Here is a 17,565-nt window from a genome sequence, read left to right as displayed (position 1 = left end):
TTGATGTTGGCGCGAATAGCTTCATGTAGTATTTTTGTGATGGGCAAATGGGCGGTTCGGTGGTGTGGGCGGTTCGCTAGGGAAGTACGTTAGTTAGATAATGGTGATGACGTAAGTGTCTCATTCGGTGGTGAAGGGCGTTATGGTTTAATTAATTAACCTAGTGTATTAGTGCGATCAGGGTAAAAATCGCCCATTGAATCTTCTTGACCAAACACATTATTACTATATCCTTCGCATGATGCATCATCATCCCATAACAGCGGTTCAAAATTATTTTGTCTCTCTTCTCCGCGGTTGACGGAACGTACAAATAAGCCGATTCCTGATTTCGGTATATTTTCTTGAGCTACATTGGATTCATTTGGTATGTCCAACTTTGATTCATAAAATCTCATACCTAATACTGTAGATGACATGTTTTGGTCAGGTATGGTGCCTAATTGTTGGTCAGTAGGCTGAGATCTAAAAATGTCGTCGCACCGTCCACAATACTTCCCAAACAAGCTGCATCCCATCGACATCAACAGATCAAACCTGGAGCACGTCTTAAAGGAACTGCAATCAGCAGTCAAGGAGGGAGTAGAAATCATTTGCAACAGTATTCTCCCCGTGACAGATGCATTCGACTATGGCAGCATCTATTCTGGCGTCCCGGGCGTTGCCCTTGCTTTGCTCCGACTGGAGCGTCAAAACGAGTCGATAGGATCATCCAGTCTGCACTGCGCCAAGCTGGCCTACGAGCGAATTATCCCGGCACCAACAGATGTACATATCCTGCCGGGGCGGATGTCACCCATCGGATCGTCACTAGGTCCGGTGTTTTTACGAATTCTCGCTGTGTGCGAAGACCATAATCTCAATCTGGGCAGAGGTCTTTCTGTCTCTCCGGAGGATGCCTCGGCTCTGAACGATGCCGTTCAACGATCACTCCAGCACGGTGCGGTCATTTATTTCAAGGGCCATTCGATGGGCGGAGACGAAGTGTTGTACGGTCGAACGGGGCTGCTGTGGGCTTTGCTCACTATTCAGAAGCACATGTTCGAGGAGAATACCGAGAAAGCTGTTAGACGCGCTCTTGGACCGGCTTTGGAAGCCATTCCGCAGCTCATCGACACCATCATTGCTGCTGGAAAGCAAGGTTCCCAGAAGTTCATTGAGAAACATGGACCAAGCGATGCGTTTCCACTCATGTGGCCGTGGATCGAGGATTTTTACGGCCTTGGGGCCGTTCATGGAATCTCCGGCATTCTCACCATCTTACTGTCCTGTGATCACACGGATCTTCATATTGGTGAGGGAGACAGCTACTTGGGTCTGATAGCGGACACCATTACGTGTCTCTGTCGAATCTGCATCGCAAATGACGGGCATTTGCCGATGTCGATCCCCCCACGGCCTAGTTCTCAATCTCGAGCAGGCCCCCTGTTGCAAATATGCCATGGAACCCCGGGTCTCCTCGTTCTCCTGGCTGCTGCTCAACGGAATGGCTTCTTCACTGGAGCGTTCTGGAAGCCAGAATGGGACGTGGCCATTAAACTCGGTACCGAAAAGGTCTGGCAAGAAGGGATCCTTTCCAAAGGCGGAAACTTGTGTCACGGCGTCACCGGTAACGCATGGCCACTGCTGACCTTGCACGATATCTTCACATACGATTTGGATACGCAGACAATTGCCAGGAGGATCAGAGCAGAACGTCTGGCAGGAGAGGGAGAGCAGATTTCCAAGGATCGGGAAGTCCTGACGGGAGACTACTTCCTTTCACGAGCGTTGGCGTTGATGATGTTGGCTCGGGAAAGCCCTCCTTACAGCTCCGCCCATGAAATCCCGACGTCATATGACTTTCGAACACCGGATCGACCGTTCAGCCTCTACGAGGGACTTGCGGGGCAGCTTTGCGCTTGGGCCGAGACTTGTGCCGTGATCAAGGGCAGACTGCGACAGATGGAACTTGCAGCCGACAAGAAAATGTCCATGGTAGACATTGAACGCGATCAAACTTTCACGAAGTGCTTGCTCCAACGATTAGGATTTCCTGGTCTGGAAGTCAATGGACCCGACAACGACCTACTCTTTCGAGGATAGTATCCAGTACAGCATAATCTCAGCGGTCTGAGGGCTTCGCAGATACAATCTCGCAGCTGAATGGAGGAGAATCCTTCTATTGTATTTAAGAAGGAAGTTCTAAGCGATACGAGTGGCGACCGATTCTGCTGTAAGACTTTAAGCTCATGAATCATTCGTTGAAATTTATTAGCAGTTAGATAATAATTGTGATATTTGATATCTACGCGCTTCCAGCTCGGAACAGGCGGCCCAGTTTCGTCTAACTCGCGTTGAGATCAACAAATTCAAAAATGGATCGCATGAGCACTTGTCGAAACAATCCTAATTACTTCTCTGCTCCATGACGGACTCGATGAAGTGGCAAATCCAGAAGACAGGGTCGATAGTTATCAAAATGTTACTACTCATGGAGAACGATATCCTTCTGTCGGAATCAGCATCACAAATCTAGCAGCTCCCCTTTGAGTCATTGGCAGAGAGGGCAGGGAGAAGAGTTCTCGACCAGTCTTGCTCCTTTACAGGAACCTCTCCGGCATACCCCAATTTCGGAACCATAAATCCACCAAGTGGCCGTGGACTGCGCTTCTTTGCTGAGAATATTAGATGTTGGGTCCTGGAAGCCTGATATACTATCCACCAAATCCGCCTATTCGCCTACAGCCCTGAAATATCGGGGTATTACGAAATCCTAGAAGACCGGGAGGTCACCACAGCAGATCTCGGCGTGGATTTCTCTACCGACTGAAGATTGTCTCACAGTAAGGCATGGCTTTTAATACACAGTCTCCAACAATCTAATAAAGTCCCAGAGCGCATGACGGAGGGAAGGTCGACAGTGTGGATACATTAATTGGTAAAGTTGAAAGGGCGCACGAGCCGGCATCAATTCATTGTTAAGCGCAGATCCATAAGAAAGCTATGGCCCTCCGCCGCCGGTCGTGCGGCTTATGCACGGTGCGCCATCCCATTATCCCCTGTATTCTGGGATTCATATACTAGTATAGTACGACATAGCTGCCACTTTTAGTGCCACTTCTTGCTTGTTAGCAACACATCTTGCTGATGTGAACGCTGCATTGTGCAACGAGACATATTTGGGTAGACGTATATATAATAAGAGACATATTTCAACATTTCGTCTTTGGTGGAGAAATTTCTTACAGACTTTGATCACAAAAAATTCAAATCCACATCAGTATTAGCTGTGAAATAGAAGCTGAGAATAGTAAAGCGTGGCCCTATATAATGGGCAACTTGAAAAAGAACGCGAGAAATATTTGCTTATTCTTTGTGTAAAATTTCCAACTTTTCTTGTAGCATTTCGTATTTTTCTTGTAGCGTTTCATTAGACGTGGCCAAATATCCAATTTTATTCTTGTCTGCCCAATACTCAATGTCTTCTAGAACCCAAGGGTAGATGTCCTGCTAAAGTTAGTGGTGACCATCCAGGGACTGGGCATACATACCTTGTAAGCTTCGACACCAAACCATGTGTCGAGATGACCGTAGTTCTGGAATACTTTGCGGCGGTACCAGTCGGGGCCGTTGACATTTCGCAAGAAGTTGTAGTCAGCATCGGTCGACTCGAGGTCGTACGTCTGGTTCTTATCGCCATGGATAAAGGTGATGGGGAAGCTAGACACGACTCAGGCACTGGACGAATAAGGTCGCCAATTTACTCACTTCAAATTTTTGCGCGCATTGTTGGCCGTCACATACACTTTTTCGCGCCTAACATTGAGCAGCTGCTTCTTGAGGGTCATGTCGATGAGTTGCCTGAGGGTCTGTAGAGTCAGCAGCAGTTTATCTACCGGAGGAAGAACTTACTGTCATATTCACTCCGCCTATGATCTTGTCGAGATTGGAATGGAGTGCATCGTTCAAGTTCGCATGGTGCCACAAAAGGCCAAACCAGAGACTGCTGCGATGGCACACAGTCGAGCCACAAATCTCACTAAACCTCCCGACAGGGTAGAGGCGCAGAGCTTGGTCAATGGCAACTTGCTTTAGACCACGTGGTGAGCTATTGACCTCGAGGTAATCAACCCCAAGGACACGATTAACAATAGGCGCCAAATATAGATGCGCTTTGACCCAGTTGACACTGGCTGCAACGGGGTGCATTGCAACCTGTGATGCGACAACATGGCCGACACCAGAAATAGTCCCATCAAGCAAGCCGATAAACGTCGCAACACTACCGGCGCAGTGAACCACAGCCGAGATGTTGGTACAGCCTGTATAGCGCCTAGTTTCGGAGACAGCCGCTTCGACATCAAAGCGAACGCTCTCCATCGCAATCTGACCTGTCGAGGCGCGAATTGTGGGCGAAAGACGGTGGTCTAGAGAGAAGACATCGTAGCCGCGATCTGTGAGGAACGTCACAAAGTTGGTGGGAATCAGGTTCGTTCCAAAGATCTCATATGTGACACTGGCACCAGGTACCAGCAATATGGGACCCTTCCTGCCAGAGTTCCACCGGTGCATGCGAATAGTACCACCATCTTTGGTGGTCACATACCATTGCTCATGCTTCGTGCTCGTTGTGGGATATTCCATGTCCTTGTTAGACCCAGGATACTGGAGCATGGGTGGCAGGAAGTGCTCGGCGACATGCCTGGCAAAGTACATCACAAACTGCGTGCTTATCTGGAACGAAGCCAGCTGCTGCCGGAGTCTGGCCAAGCCTGGCAGAATGTTAATATTTTCGGGCAGGTTAGCCCAGGCAGCGAAACCGGTGAGCTCTTTGACAAAATCGCTCACACCAAGGTGAAGTATTCCACGCCCCATGACTGTTCCAGCCTTGAGATCGCCTTTGTCCTCTACCAACGAGACTGTTACATAAAGTGTTGTCGTCGCCTTCCAGACAAGGGCCGCATTGAGCATAGCCCTTGAGTCGACAATTTTATGACCCTCAAATTTGTACTTGGTGCCATCAGTCGCGAGAAGATTTAAGTCATAGGCAAGATTTTCCGTGCTGACATGATTGAGATCACGGCTGAAAAGGCGAAAGCGGCTGCCTTGACAGACAAGCAGAGGATCGGCCGAAAGTGCACGACAACTGACTGTCCCAACGATGTCTGCCGAATGGTCATCGAGGGATACCAGCGCTTGCAGGTCATAAGCAATTATTGTAAGGAAGAACTCCATGGTCGATGAACTTGAGCGCCCTTGGGATTCTGCAGTGCGGTAGTCGTCGCTGAGCAAGTCGGTGCCAAAGTAGCCTTTCATGACTTCGCTGAATGCGATGCCCCCTTGACTGGGAAGGGAGGTCAAGAATCCCGTGTTACTCGCATCGCGCTTTCTCGCGACTTGCCGCAGTGGCCTAGGCGGCGCGTAGGCCGGCATTTTGAAATTGATTGCCTGGGTGATCCGCCGCGGGCTGATGACCCAGCCACGGTCTTTGGCTGCGAACTCTGCCGTACGTTCTGCGACCGCAGTTATGGTGAGGAACGGATTTACGCCGAGAGCGGTCGGAAGGACCGCGCCGTCCACCACGTAGAGGCCCGTGTGGACTTCCGTCTTCCTTTTGCCGTCACTGTACTTGAACACCTGTCCTTTATGATTTGTGACACCGTTGCCACCATCGCTGCCCATGACGCAGCCTCCGATAGAATGTACAGTGATGAGTCCGTTGCGTGCGATTGGAGTTTCGAAAGGTCCTGGGACAAATACGCCGCCATTCTGGACTGTCATGCGGGCCAGCGTTTCCTGCAATTCCCGAACACGTGAGGTATCTCCGACGCCCTCAAACGCGATGCGGAGTTTGTCGTTGTGAAGAGTGAGAATACCCTGATTATCATCATGGCTCATGATCAAGTACATCATAGTGTGATTAAGTGCCCCGACGAAAGGACCACCGAGCTTGCTCTGAATCACACGAGCCCTGGCAGCAATTTCTTGCAGTGGGTTCCTGTGCGGTTGCACCTTGTGGGGAGTCAAATCGAACAAGGTCTGAAGGAAGGGCCACAACGCGAAAGGTGCAACGCCCTCTTCAATGACGTATCGATTGAGCACTTCCGGGCTATTGCGCATGTCAATAATGCCCGTGATGCAGGGGCCGACTTGCTCAGTGATAGAACGCTTTTTAGGATCATTGGGACCCGTTCCAATGGCATTGCACTCATCTCCCAAGTTGTAGCCAAATGCTAGAATGTCGCCGTTGCCTGAGTAGGACTTGCCAGCGTTATCGCTCACAGGTAAGCCGATCGCCTTGCTACGAATAACGATTTCAGTCGATCCTAAGGCACCGGCTCCAAGGAATACAGCGTTAGCCAAGACAAAGAATGGTTGGGTGGAAAACTCGTCGGAAAAGTCCTGACGACCTGGCTGTAGCCACCTGAAGAAGACAGCCCATTTTTTCGTGGATTCGATGTACTTGACGTAAGTGACCTCGCAGCTGCAAAATATCTCTGCACCATGGTTCCAGGCATCCGCGATATACGTGACCAGCGTTGTGGTCTTGCTACCGTCGTTGATGCCTGTGCAGTCATTGCCCGTCAGCGTGGATGCGTTCTGCTGGACACCAGCCGCGTTGAGCCCAGTATCGAAGGTGACGGTGATAGGAGCACGTCCGAAGCGGCTGCTGTAGTCAGGGCCCAGCAGGGTGGCCTGTCTCTCCAGAGTTGAGAGCTTCTTGAGGACTGGCCAATCCTCAGGGTATTTGTTAGGACGTAGCATCTGCTCCGCACGGTCGTAATACTTGGAGAGACCCTCCGCCTTAATCTCGGGAGGCCAGATGTCCATCCGCTCAGTGAGGTCGTCCATACGCAAGGCAACATTAGCATTGAGATGGCTTGTACCTCCCAGCCCTTCGCCTACAAAGGCATTTTGTTCGTCGCCAACATAAAGATGGTACAGGCCATTGCGCTTTCCCGTTTCGATATCCTGATAAGGAGCCGAAACATGCACCTCTGGAAGTGCGTCGGTGATATCTTCCGGGAACTCACCAGGCCAGCGCTCAATTCCCTTTTCCAGCACAGCGACCGAGTGCCCCGTACGAGCCATACGACAGGCGGCGACGCCGGCCCCGTAGCCGCTGCCGACCACGACCACCTCGTAAAAAGGCTTCATTTGGGGAACCGATAGGCCGATTCGGGGATAGTTGCCTTGCTCTGGACTAAACGACATCTTGAGAATGAGATCTGTGTGTGGAAGAAGACGAAGAAAGGGAGGGCTGTAACCACAGTATATTTAGTAATTTTCGATGCAAAGCAAGATGGGGTCGATGGAGACAACACGTCATATCGCACGACAGTCGATGATGGTCAAGGTGATGCGACAAACCCGTACGCCGAACGCCGAACGGCGAAGGGACATGACAGGATCGTGAGCGGTACTGAATATGACCGTTCGAGGTGGCCGGATTTAGCGTAGCGTTGACCATCGTAGCATGTTTGCAATGACGCAATATTATTACACATGTTCTCCAATTTAGTCCTTTGCCGAGGCAAAATATGCAATAGACTATTACCAAATACCTATTTCCGCGAGATGTGTGAGCGTTACCATCAAGTTGGTGGCGAGGCGATATCACTGATGCGCACAACGTGACTGCTTGTCTCCAGTGGGACGGCAACGCGTGTGTATAAATGTTTCACAAAATAAATGTATTAACAAATAGTTATGCGAGAAGACGAAAGAAGGAATAAAAAGAAAAGCAACAAGTCGAGCGGCTGATACAACTTTGGGCAAGTAAGCGGGGTGTATGCATGTGAGATTGGAAGGGACTGGAGCAAAAGCAAAAGGGGGAATCCGGAAATCCCGACAGATTTTGTCAATTTGGACGAGGCTGGATAGTTAGTTAACTTAGGTAACTGCGAGTGTATTAAGTGTGACATGTCAGCCTCCGCTGGCGTCGCTATCCTTGTAATCGATCGACATGACATAAAGGCTAAACATATAATAAATTCCCTCACTATAATTTAAGTAATTTGCATTCCCACTACTATATATATCTATATGCTAACCTATCGATTCTGACCTGGAATGCGTTGTAATTAATTGGTCCTAGGCAATATTACTAAAACATTCCATGGTGCAAAATGCTGAAAAAAGGTTTAAGAACAAAGTAGCTTAAAGGTTAATCACGCGTCATGGGTAACATCGATAAGAAAACTCTAATTAGAGTAACCATGGCTATTTATTATCATGAAAGTCAAAATCCCCGCATTATCCACCACAGAAAACTATACCTCTGAACTAAGTTACATAGAGTATATAATAATAAGTATTTGCGTCTAATGTCATCTCAGCCACAACTCAACATCGCGCATCCCCAACGAAAATTGCGGGCTACATCATGTGATACATCGGTCTAGATTATCACTGTATTTCTATTAACTAAGGTAATCTGATTCATACAAATTCACACAGCTAATGCTAACTAATGAGAATGAGGTCTTTGATTAAACATTTCAAGGTTATCCAAAGCTAGCCGATTCGCGAATATAAATGATATCCAAGAACTGATAGCTCCATCTGGTAGTAGCTGATTTCTACTCCTAGGGGATCATTATCCGAGCCCTTGGGAAAACTGTTGCCGCGCCGTGCAGCTGCTGTGGGAGTTTAGGGTTGCAAGTTGTCATCCATCACCGACTGAGGCAGACCTCCCTCGCGACATGTACCACAAAACAGTTACTGAGGCAGTAGCATTATCAGAATAGAGTCGCATCTGTTGGCCCTATGTTATTCGCGCATTAAAGTCTACGGACACAGCAGCTATAAAACTCTCACCACTTCAGCGCATACAGCTGTAGCAGGACGCGTAACTTACGTCATTGGTTAGACACGGTTGCGTGTCAACGTGCGTATATCTCCGATCACGGAATCTTCTTACTCGGGAACTGACGCAAATGCGACAGCAATTACCAAGTGGACTGGCACTAATCTTTGAAATGTCAAGCTCAACGTCAACGCTGTGCCTTATCAACTTGGCCATGACTAGTACCAACCGTTTCTCACAAGATACTTTCTGGACACTCGCGGAGTCGGACGTTGTCATTGTCAATGGCCAATATGTCGACGGCCTTGTTGTCTACCGAATGTCTGACATAGAGAAAAGCAGGTATTATTCGGTTCTGGTTGGCAATGCAGAGAGTAGCGCTCACAATGCCCTGCTATATCTGTATGATAATGACGAGCAGGCAAGCGATACAATCGCATTTGTAAAGTGGAAGGGTCAAGCGTATCATTTTACTGCGGATATGCTCTACAGTGAGAATAGGTATCACGGGTCACACGGTTTATACTATGCTCTCGGATATCAATGTACTTCCCAGTTCTACCCTTGGCCCTACTCGCGTATTCCGAAGACTATTCAGGCTTACGATCATGTGCATTTTGGTGATGTGTGACTTTTGTATCATCTGCTAGACCATTAAGGAGATGAATTATCGCGCTAAGGTAAAAAATTATCGGGCGAGAATAATTGTATGTTGCCAACAGCTATATAGCAACTTAATTTAGAATATTAACTATGAGCACCTTGCCCGCACGTCGCTTATAATCTTTCCTTCCCTTCTACACCGTCCGAACCTTCACAACCAATAAAAACTGAACGAGCACAATTTGACACATATCACTCTTTTGGCCTAATCACTAATGAGGAGACAATCGGCGTTTCAATAGATTCATACGCTTTGTATGCGAAAACACTCTCATTTAAATGCATGAAGACCGAATTTTTTGCCGTACACCGGGACATCTTTAAACTCGCGACGAAGACGGAACATGGAATACGAGTGCGCATGAAACCCGGAGGGATCATTCACGTGGGATTCAGAATTCCACTCCTATCATTGACTTCCACCCACGGTGTGACGACAGAATCCAGCAAGTGTCCCATTGCATCGAAGTTCTCGCATTATCGTCATTTCCCGCATTTCAACAAAAATACTGTCCGAACCTTCTTTTAATGCTTCAGCGACAGCTTCCTCGTAGATCTTGAGCGACTCGAGATGGCGGTACTTGTCGAGTCCGCACGATTGCGGCACGTTAGCAGTCATTGACCTGTTAAACAAACTTATGCCACTTGACAACAGTTGCCTGGGGTTGTGTGAGCTCAGTACGAGGAGTATTTGCCGTTGGGACCGCGGTCAATATCGCCAATCTCAAATTGGAAGGTCATGCTAAGCTAGAGCTCATGTCATTGCTGTCGAAGCGACATCCTTGATCTCAGTAGGATCGGACACGCAACGCATCTCACCGACAATGCGCCGTATTCATTGAGGAGTTTTCCAAGTCTTTGACGATATTCGTGTAGACGGGTACCAGTCGCATAGTGCATCGCGGCGTTCTGTAATATTGCTATATTTTAAATTTATCTTAATATTTCCATGGATCAATTGATGCAATAACAGATCAAATTAATACGGCGCATTTGGCATAGGGGTTCAGGGTTACCTGGAATCCAAGTGTGGGCGAGATGAAATGTAGATCTAGCGATGGCGATTGCCTCCAGAAGCTGACAACCAACTGTTCGGCGGCAGACATGTTCTATCCGCGGCATACTGTGGCTTCTTCAAGATATTGGACAGAGCCCATGCGGCCCGCGCCGACAGCGCCACTCGCAAATTCTTCTGCAGGGGGACCATTGTGCTTGGTAAGGAATATATTTCCTATTTTATTTTAACTGGTCGTTTGGGTTAAGTTGTTCCCGTCAGTCTCATATATATAAGGGCTTCCGGTTACAATTTGTTGCCAGCCATCTTGTGCACTGGGATATTATTACCGGTTAGATGACTCCAGGTTTAGATCTCTCTTGGTTTGCTGCTTCTCTCAGTTAGCAACCTTCGCCCACAAAACTTCTCTAACCTGCCAGATGTCCATGCGAATCCCTTCCGCGCATAACCACCAACATTCTGGACCCGAATATTGCTTAAAGTTTTCGGAATCCGTTGCTGCAGCGAACGGAAAGAATAGTCGAATTCAGCCCTGGCGGCTCTTTTGGCCTCACCGCAGACTCGCTCTATAAAATTGCACTCGCAGTGAAACTTAGGCTATAACGAGAACAGATGCCCAGATCCCACTACGACTTCTTCAATACTAGATTCTGGGCTCGGAAGTCTTGCTGATTCGCAAGGACATGAACAGCACAGCACATGTTCTCCGCATTTGATTCCCGCAAGACTTGCGCAGCCCCTCCTTCCACAGGTCCCTCTCCAGCAAATTTGTTTTGAGGCCCTGTTTCGTGCCTCTCTTCGTTTCATCGATGTGGTTCTCGCCATAGACCATCGATTGAACGACGACCTCACCACCGGGGCCCACAAACCAGCCATCTCGTGTGGATCCCGGTTTCACGTCGCCGCCGTTAAGTCTGTGTGCCAGCAGCCCATCTGCGGGCACGGCTTGATGATTCGACGATTGGTCAAATAGGAAGAGATGTTGTGATAATTGATTATATTGGAGCACACAATAGTGAACAAACATATTATCAACAACGGACATATATTTTATTGCCTATATCCCTCTCCTAAAACAGAGAGGAGAGAAGATCCACTTATATAAATGGGGATCTGCCCCTGAACGCAACAACGCATCAAAAGAACCAAAATAAACTTCTACCAAAATATCCACTAAGCGTCTACAAAATATCCACGTGTACGTAACACATTATACGTGACTGCAGGTTCTTATAACCTCTATATATAATTGAGTCATTTCCTTCTGGAGCCTTCTAGGCATTCCACCCAATACCCAACTGCGTCATGCTTACATATTGCTAGAATACTACAATCTACGATCGTAGGCTAGAGTGCTCTACACATTTCCACAAGAGACCGATACAGTTGAGGTGTTGCTTTTCAAACAATGGGATAGTTTTCTGTAGCTGACAAACCATGTTCTCAGACCTCCACCAGCGCTCGCGATTCTTTCCTTGAAGCATGTTCTTGCGAGCCGCATCGTCTCCAAACCGGATCGGACCATGACAAGCACAGAAAAAGTCAGAGACCATTAGACCTTGACCTTGACCCTTCTTCTTGAGAACTGTCTCACCATCCTCAATCCACTGATAATTCGTGTCGTCGTTCGAATTAAACCGGCACTCATCGTGAGTCACGAGGACGATTTCCTTCTCCCCATCGGCAAGGGTCGGCAAATGCTCTTTAGCGGCCTGATCATATTCGCGCATTTTCGAGCGCCACTCCATCATAATTTTGACCACGCTGCCTATATTTGCGTTTCTGCATACGCTTGGAATCTCCGCCATATATGCGTGACAAATGAGCTCCTGCTTCTTCAAAATACTTCAGCGACGATAATGCATTACTTAATGAATTGGGCAACGGGGCTGTAACTGCGTCATTGAAATCGTAGAAGAAGTTATCATCATCATCCGCTGCTTTCTGATATCGCATCGCCAAGATATTCGCCCCGGGGATTTGCCATTTCGATTTTGCTGGCATTGCAACTGTCGCTGAGAGAAGACTGTAAAATGGCGCTCTGTGAATAACAATTTAATCAATATTGTTGCCTTCGACGATGGGTACAAACTAACTTAAACTTCGCGTGCACTATGGCATAATTGCGTAGTGTTCATTTGTATACATCACGTGATACTTGCCAAATTTTGTCGGTCTCATGGCAAAATTGAGTAAATCTCGGCAGCTTTCATTTTCATTTACAAAAAATGTAAAATTGTTTGTTAACGGTAAATCTATCGACTTATTTAATTTTTAAGAGGATGTCGATGGAATGGTGCGTTGTGATGGTCCTGGAAGCGGAGTGATAAAAGTCGGTTCTTGCTGTCCGGCACCATACTTAGTTGCCATATAAAATCATTGTAGGCTACATATTGGAGAATCAGGGTTCAGGGTTCAGGGTTGTGAAAGAGGGCGTCAAGAGTTCAGGGTTCTCGCTTTCATGCACGCGTCGGATACGTATTACACCGCCCTATCCTCGCGTGACGGGAGATCTTCTTCGATTATGAGTTGGATGATGAGGACACTAGCGAGATGATTATGCAAGTTCTGCGTGACAACCTCCATCGCAATTCCCCAGAAACTGCGCACTTGATATTGCGCAGCCTGCCATGGAGCACAATCATAAGAGGCAAAAAGTGGGCTCCCGCATGTTACAAAGACTACAGCCTCAAGATAGGCCTCAAGTATATGACATTGATCGATATTTTGACAGTTCACCGCCAGGATTGATGCCAATGACATGGGAGATCCTAGTTGGCTATGTGATTGGTGGAGAGCGCACAGGTTCAGCCGAATAAGGCATCGGTATTTGATCAAGAGAAACGAGTGACAAAGGAAAGAACATTTTCGTGTTATTAATTGCTAAAATGTGGATGAAGTCAGGCAGCCGTTATTCATGCGCTAATTCATGACGCAGGCATCGGTCCAGCTGACTCAAAAGATTGGTGTCCAATCGGTCGCCTTGAAAGCTTCTTCAGTTGTAACTAGCTCTTTCTGAGCGGCCTCGGTCATCAACTCACGCGCATGCACTATAGCGTTTCCAGGGAGGGGGCTCCAACTGTTCTCACCCATGAGTTCCCAAAATATCATCATGATCCCCAACTCGTCGCCCCACTTCGGCCACAGAGCCCTGTACTGTTCGAGCGGGATCTGCAGGACCGTCGTGGATTGGGAAGTTGCAACCTTTCCGCTGCTGCTTCCCCATTTAGCGAAATACGCATTCATGCTCGGAAATTCATCGACGCTGCATTTGACATATGTTCCGTGTTTGGGTGGATTGATTAGAACGGAATGGGCGAAAATGCCGGCATTGGTCCGGTGGTCGCCGAGAGATGCAATTGGCGTTTTTTCGGGATCTCCAGGATTGAGCAGGACGTATTTATTGGCACTTTTCTGGGACTGTGTAAGCGAGGATCTTCACCTTCAATGGCTGGAGGGTTATCCGGGAGCAAAATGACTTACAATGAAGATCGGGTTGTACATCGGGTAGAACAGATTGGAGGCAAAAAATGTGTAAAACAGGAATGTTGTCTTCGATAGAAGCTGCTTATCCTTTTTGATAAACTCATCGACTCTGGCTTTTCCATCAAAATGAGGGATTGTCAGCTTTCCTTGCGAGAGCTTGTAGCTGTACGGAAGCGTGCTCCATATATAGTGTTGCAGACTGGCAGTCTTCGAAGCTGCAATTGCCAAGTTGACGCCTTGCTGATACTCCACTTGTGCTGCTTTGTCACCATCCAATTTCCCGAAGGGTTCGAAGAAATCGGTAACTGCGAAGATGGCATATGCCCCCTCGAAAGCCTTCACGAGACTGGATTCGTCGTTCAGGTCAGCTCGTACCATGTCGACATCCTTAGCGGTCAGGCTCCTTGCTTTCTCGCCGTCCGGGTTGCGGGTAATTCCTCTGATCTTGAAGCTCTTATCTTTCAGGACCGCGGATACTACAGACCCTCCCTGCCCCCCAGTCGCACCGACAACGACGACAAGCTTAGACATGATGAAGTGCGTCTGTTTTGTTGAGTGGATTTTTAGATACCAATGAGAGATGCGTAAACTTATGTAGTTCTTAAACAGTAGATTCCTTTTGGTCTTCTCTTTATAAGCTGATCATGCACTCACATGCTTTTTCACAAGCGCCTATTTTTGTCTGGCCATGCTCTCTGCCGCGCCGAACGTTATGCGAACCGCTCAGACTCTCGACCACCACGGAATGGAAGAGGACGGTGGACGCATTAGTCGAGAGAGGAGATCTCGCTGCGAAGATGCCTAACCGAGCGTCGATCTTAACTGAATAGACACTTTTCTACCAACGCCGAGAATGTGGGAGCTAGAGATGTGATGCGGCTCGAATTCAAATAGTCCGTCACAGTTACCGGCTTGCAGTTTCGAAGGGCACGTGCCTGGCTATGACGTCTTGCATTGAGCATGAACAGAATAAACTTTTGACATCTTCCTACAGCGCGCTCGATAGCCAGATGGTCAGACAGGAGGGAGCGATATACTGCGTATATGGGACCATAGAATGGTTGCAGTCGTGTTACTGTCCACATGCAAAACTCAAAATCAAAATTAAAGCACACTTGAAATACAGAGAATTGGAAGGAATAGTCCCAGCTCATGTTTGCCGTTGTGTTTGTGGGGCGCATTGTACGAGGGCTGACTAGGGGCTGTTGGCGGTACGATATCGACAACGTTGGGCAAATCAGGCATGGGCATCATCGAACTTTAGGTCTGCCGATAATTATTATCTGAAATATTTCTGCCGATATAATATCGGCGAACCAGGGGCCCGACGATAAATATCGTCATTTCGCAATCGTCAGATATTAGGAATGCCGATATGGTCTGTATTATCGGTCTTTCAGCTGAGAAGTACTAATGTTACTATCGCGATTGAATGCACTTATTCGTCAAATAATCACGCGCTAAATTAGTTTTTGTGGAAATGTGTAGAACACTCTAGCCTACGATCGTAGATTCTGGAAGATTCCAATTGTGTTCCTAGAAGGTTCCAGAAGACCAAGTCCCAAGTATATATAGAGGACTTAGGAACCTGTCTTTGTATGTAGCTCAAGAAGTGCGCTTTAATATATAGTTTCATATATATATTTACAACAGTTTTACGAAGATTTGTCATAAAATCATTTAGGGTGGTGCCCCGACCTGCCGAGTTTAAGTCTCTATTGAATTTCTATTTGAACTTCTACACATTTAGTATGCGCTAAGAGTGCGAAGCCAGCCACTTTTTATGTTCTTTTATATTTTAACCTAATTTATTTGAAATTTGCGCCGGTCTCATAAAGACCGGGTACGCAATACCCTAGCCCAATGCCGGGGTAAACAAGTATGCTTGCGCGGGCCCGCTCTCCCATGTCAATTTCTAAAGTCGTGATATGCTGCTCTATTCCTGACATGTCCATAGTCCCAGATCGCTACAGCTGGCCATCCGTGCCACCCGACGGCGGTATAGCCTCGCACGCAATGGATTGTCTGCTCACAATGAATTCAACCCATTTTCAGCTCCGATGACATCTCCTTGGTCCACAAAGTCAAGAAGTATGACATTGGGATTGTGACCATACAACCCAGAACAGAGGTTGGCCTGCGCCTCAATGCTTTCCGGGGAGTTGGTCGTGGGAGCATCATCACGATCAGGAATGAGGATGCCAAGGTCAAGTAGATTGACGCTCAGGGTATGATTCACAAGGTACATACGTCCCGAGGCAGTGGCGTTTGACGGACGGTCAATCTTACATTGAGAAAAAGTAGGGTCGGTTTGATCATAAGGCGTCTCGAAGAAGTAAGCAAATTCGTCAAGGATATAAGGAACCTTCGTGACGTCGGCGCCGTAGTCTGTTGTCGCGAAGTGATTAGTTGAAGCCAAGGCGCACAGGAAACAAGCACAGAATTATCCCAGGCATGGCTACTTACCGATAAATACAACCAGACGAGTCCCGGCCGTGATGAGCTCCTGCAGTGTTGGCCAGGCATTTATGGCAAGCGGTGATACTGGTGGAGTATAAGTATAATTTGTAATGCCACTGCCGTCAAATTCGCTCTCAAAGTCTGTGATGGGGACAAAGTCGCCGTTGACGATGAGCAGTGTGACCACTTCGTTGGGATTGGCGTCCAGCCAGGTCTTCACGGTTGTCAGGAAGTCCCTAACCGTGCCCGCATTCTCTAAGAAACATGAGGTGTGACAGAAATTTAGTGTTCCAAAGATAGGTGCACGGTGGGTCTGGCCCTGTAGAAACCGTATGCCATTGTCAAGTTGCTCGGTTATGGACCAACCCTGATTCTGCTGCGGCAAGGGACCGACGAAAGGACTGTCATGCGCACCAACAAAGGAAACATTGGAATATTGACGGCTACAAAGTTCGTCGTGCCCATTGCAAGCGGCATGAACCATCGGACCGGATGTCAGAAACAGAAGGCATGACAGAAGAAGATTGAGGATCATGACAGTGTAATATGCAGAAACGCGGCGATCCAACAGGGAGGAATAAAAGTGATAGCAACACTTGGGAGATGATAGAGAGACTCGAAAGAAGAAGGAGAATAAATATTTCTATGTCCTGAATCTAGACAGCTCGAACCGTTATTGCCTGGGTGAAATGGAAAACTGGCCGACAGGAGATCCTTGGTATAATTGATATTAGGGCCCAGTCGAGTCTTCTATAGTGTCTGCTCTGATCTTCCCTTGTCAGTTGCACCCGTGGTACAGCTAGTAGTACTTGGGGCCGGTACTACTATATTCGTGAATGAAGCGGAAATCTATTACTGTAACCAGTTCAAAGTGTTAAATTTGGAGTCGGACGGGGAACATCGCAGGAGTGCGCCGCACGAAAAGTGGTTCCGTATGAACCCTAGTAAGTCGCATTCACCGTTGCTAATGGCTGAGGAGCCTAACCGATATAGTGTACGATAATCTTCGGTACGTTTGGGCTTCTGCATTACTAGGTCTCTTGTACAGAGGATGTTAGGGCTGGACACGAATACAATTTTCTCTATTCGCATTCGTATTCGCAATTCGCAGAATAAACTTTCATTCGCAACGAATAAAATGTCGGCTGCG

General features: G+C 47.7%; 6 protein-coding genes across 6 annotated transcripts; 2 read left to right on the top strand and 4 right to left on the bottom strand.

The window, feature by feature from the left end:
• Positions 1-471: 471 nt before the first annotated feature.
• Positions 472-2,085, top strand: V1508DRAFT_435900 (Lanthionine synthetase; the record flags this gene model as incomplete). Its single annotated transcript, XM_066942083.1, has 1 exon — positions 472-2,085. The coding sequence occupies one exon, from the start codon at positions 472-474 to the stop codon at positions 2,083-2,085; it is 1,614 nt and encodes a 537-aa protein (XP_066792224.1).
• Positions 2,086-3,199: 1,114 nt separating this feature from the next.
• V1508DRAFT_442825 (uncharacterized protein) lies at positions 3,200-7,197 on the bottom strand (the record flags this gene model as incomplete). Its single annotated transcript, XM_066942359.1, has 4 exons — positions 3,200-3,489; positions 3,534-3,702; positions 3,751-3,851; positions 3,895-7,197. 4 exons carry the CDS (start codon positions 7,195-7,197, stop codon positions 3,349-3,351), a joined length of 3,714 nt encoding a protein of 1,237 aa, XP_066792223.1. The 3' UTR covers positions 3,200-3,348.
• A 1,487-nt stretch (positions 7,198-8,684) lies between these two features.
• V1508DRAFT_428459 (uncharacterized protein) lies at positions 8,685-9,548 on the top strand. Its single transcript, XM_066941798.1, has 2 exons — positions 8,685-8,872; positions 8,931-9,548. Exon 2 carries the CDS (start codon positions 8,964-8,966, stop codon positions 9,420-9,422), a length of 459 nt encoding a protein of 152 aa, XP_066792222.1. The 5' UTR covers positions 8,685-8,872; positions 8,931-8,963; the 3' UTR covers positions 9,423-9,548.
• Positions 9,549-10,886: 1,338 nt separating this feature from the next.
• On the bottom strand, positions 10,887-11,665 carry V1508DRAFT_68613 (uncharacterized protein). The gene has a single exon (XM_066943014.1). It carries the CDS (start codon positions 11,512-11,514, stop codon positions 11,113-11,115), a length of 402 nt encoding a protein of 133 aa, XP_066792221.1. The 5' UTR covers positions 11,515-11,665; the 3' UTR covers positions 10,887-11,112.
• Positions 11,666-13,259: 1,594 nt separating this feature from the next.
• V1508DRAFT_428449 (uncharacterized protein) lies at positions 13,260-14,873 on the bottom strand. Its single transcript, XM_066941797.1, has 2 exons — positions 13,953-14,873; positions 13,260-13,883 (listed from the first exon to the last, which is right to left on the bottom strand). The coding sequence occupies exons 1-2, from the start codon at positions 14,484-14,486 to the stop codon at positions 13,425-13,427; spliced, it is 993 nt and encodes a 330-aa protein (XP_066792220.1). The 5' UTR covers positions 14,487-14,873; the 3' UTR covers positions 13,260-13,424.
• Positions 14,874-15,857: 984 nt separating this feature from the next.
• V1508DRAFT_442821 (PLC-like phosphodiesterase) lies at positions 15,858-16,899 on the bottom strand (the record flags this gene model as incomplete). The annotated part of the gene is made up of 2 exons (XM_066942358.1): positions 15,858-16,343; positions 16,422-16,899. 2 exons carry the CDS (start codon positions 16,897-16,899, stop codon positions 15,985-15,987), a joined length of 837 nt encoding a protein of 278 aa, XP_066792219.1. The 3' UTR covers positions 15,858-15,984.
• Positions 16,900-17,565: the final 666 nt, after the last annotated feature.

The sequence above is a fragment of the Lipomyces doorenjongii genome (assembly GCF_038497915.1).
Source record: "Lipomyces doorenjongii strain NRRL Y-27504 unplaced genomic scaffold V1508scaffold_159, whole genome shotgun sequence".
NCBI classification, from domain to species: domain Eukaryota; kingdom Fungi; phylum Ascomycota; class Lipomycetes; order Lipomycetales; family Lipomycetaceae; genus Lipomyces; species Lipomyces doorenjongii.
This window is presented reverse-complemented; position numbering and strand designations above follow the sequence as displayed.